Below are 1,400 nucleotides of genomic sequence, written 5' to 3'. Positions count from 1 at the left end.
GGACAACGGGATGGGTCCCACACACCTTCTAAAGCTCGAACTCTGCCTCCTGGTGGCCTTGACCTGGCCACCAGCCCGGCAGCTCTGTCCCTCCTGCCCCCCTGGGACTCTTTGGGGAGGGGTCCTACTGTGGGAGGGTGTGCACGCCCAGCCCTGCTTGCAGGCTAGCCCAGTCTGGGGCCACGGTGGGGGTCTCAGCTCTGGGAGCCCGGGCCCACCTGAGCTTGTCCTTGGCATCGCTGAAACTTTCGGACACAAAGTAGACAGACTGGTAGGTCTGGTCCTGGTAAGGCTGCACGGCCGCAGCGTCGGGGTCGAAGGCCCGGATCTCAGGCTCCTCAGACAGGGAGTGCTGGGGGGAGGCCATAGGTCACAGGACCCCCATACCCCAGGCGCACGGTGGCCTGACTCCACACCCTCCTCCCCAGACGTCCTGTCGAGGCCTGTGGACGGTGTGGGTGGGGCAGGGCAGGACCAGCTTCCTCGGTGGCCCCTTGCTCCTGCCTCCCGGGAGGCCCAGTGTGAGCATCCTCCCAAGGGGCCACGGGCCTCACCAGGAGCTCCCCGTAGGAGGACAGCAGCCCAGCACCGTAGGCCTTCACCTCGCCGTTCTGCTTACACAGCCCGAACTCCACCGTGAACCAGTATAGCTAGGGGGACAGCCACAGCGTTGGCACAGAGAGCAGCTCCGCCAGCCCCTACCCTCAGCCCTGCAGCACCACCCACCCTGGCAGAGCCTGACCGGGCTCTGGGGGTCAGTGTAAAGGTGACACTCCCTGGACAGACGTGGGGACCTTAGCCCAGATGGGCTTGAACCCAGGTGTCCTGAGCACGCCCCCAAATCCCTTCAGGGGAAGGCACCCACCGTGGACAGCTTCTCAATTTCCTCGTCGGAAGCCCCCAAGGATGCGAGCCCGATGTCCTGTGGAGGCAGGAGCCTGAGAAGGGAGAGGCTCGGCCCACCACTGCATGGGGGTCTGCGTGGGGCGAGGACGCTCGAGGGGCCTCGGACACTACCCGGAATGCAGGGACCCTCTGGGGATTCGGGGACCCTCCCAGGATGGGGGATCTTTCCAAGATACAGAGACCCTCCAGGTATGCAGGGCCTCTCAGAAGATGGGGGACCCTCCTGTGATCAATCAAGGGACCAGGACAGCTCTCTGCTGTTCTTCAGGAAGCCAGCAGGTGGCAGGACAGATCATGGGACTCTGCCTGCAGCTTGTGGGTTTTCCCAGAACGGGCCCCAGCACACCCCACACGGCCCACCCGCCCTCTATTCCAGGATGATGTGGTCTCCTTGAAGCCTCCTGGACCCAAGCGGGAACCGTCCAGCTGCAAAGGGACTCAGGCAGGGTGCCAGGGTAGAGCGGCTCGTACAGACAGCCCCCAGCCCCCAGCCC

At 64.8% G+C, this 1,400-nt stretch overlaps 1 protein-coding gene across 1 annotated transcript in view; it reads right to left on the bottom strand.

The window, feature by feature from the left end:
- Window positions 1-1,400, bottom strand: part of TH (tyrosine hydroxylase) — a 15,390-nt gene that overhangs the window by 8,453 nt on the left and 5,537 nt on the right. Inside the window, 3 exon segments of the mRNA XM_034646222.1 lie at window positions 219-352; window positions 555-650; window positions 866-938. Coding sequence (XP_034502113.1) covers window positions 219-352; window positions 555-650; window positions 866-938 — 303 coding nt within the window.

The sequence above is a fragment of the Ailuropoda melanoleuca genome, chromosome 16, assembly GCF_002007445.2.
Source record: "Ailuropoda melanoleuca isolate Jingjing chromosome 16, ASM200744v2, whole genome shotgun sequence".
Taxonomy (NCBI): domain Eukaryota; kingdom Metazoa; phylum Chordata; class Mammalia; order Carnivora; family Ursidae; genus Ailuropoda; species Ailuropoda melanoleuca.
This window is presented reverse-complemented; position numbering and strand designations above follow the sequence as displayed.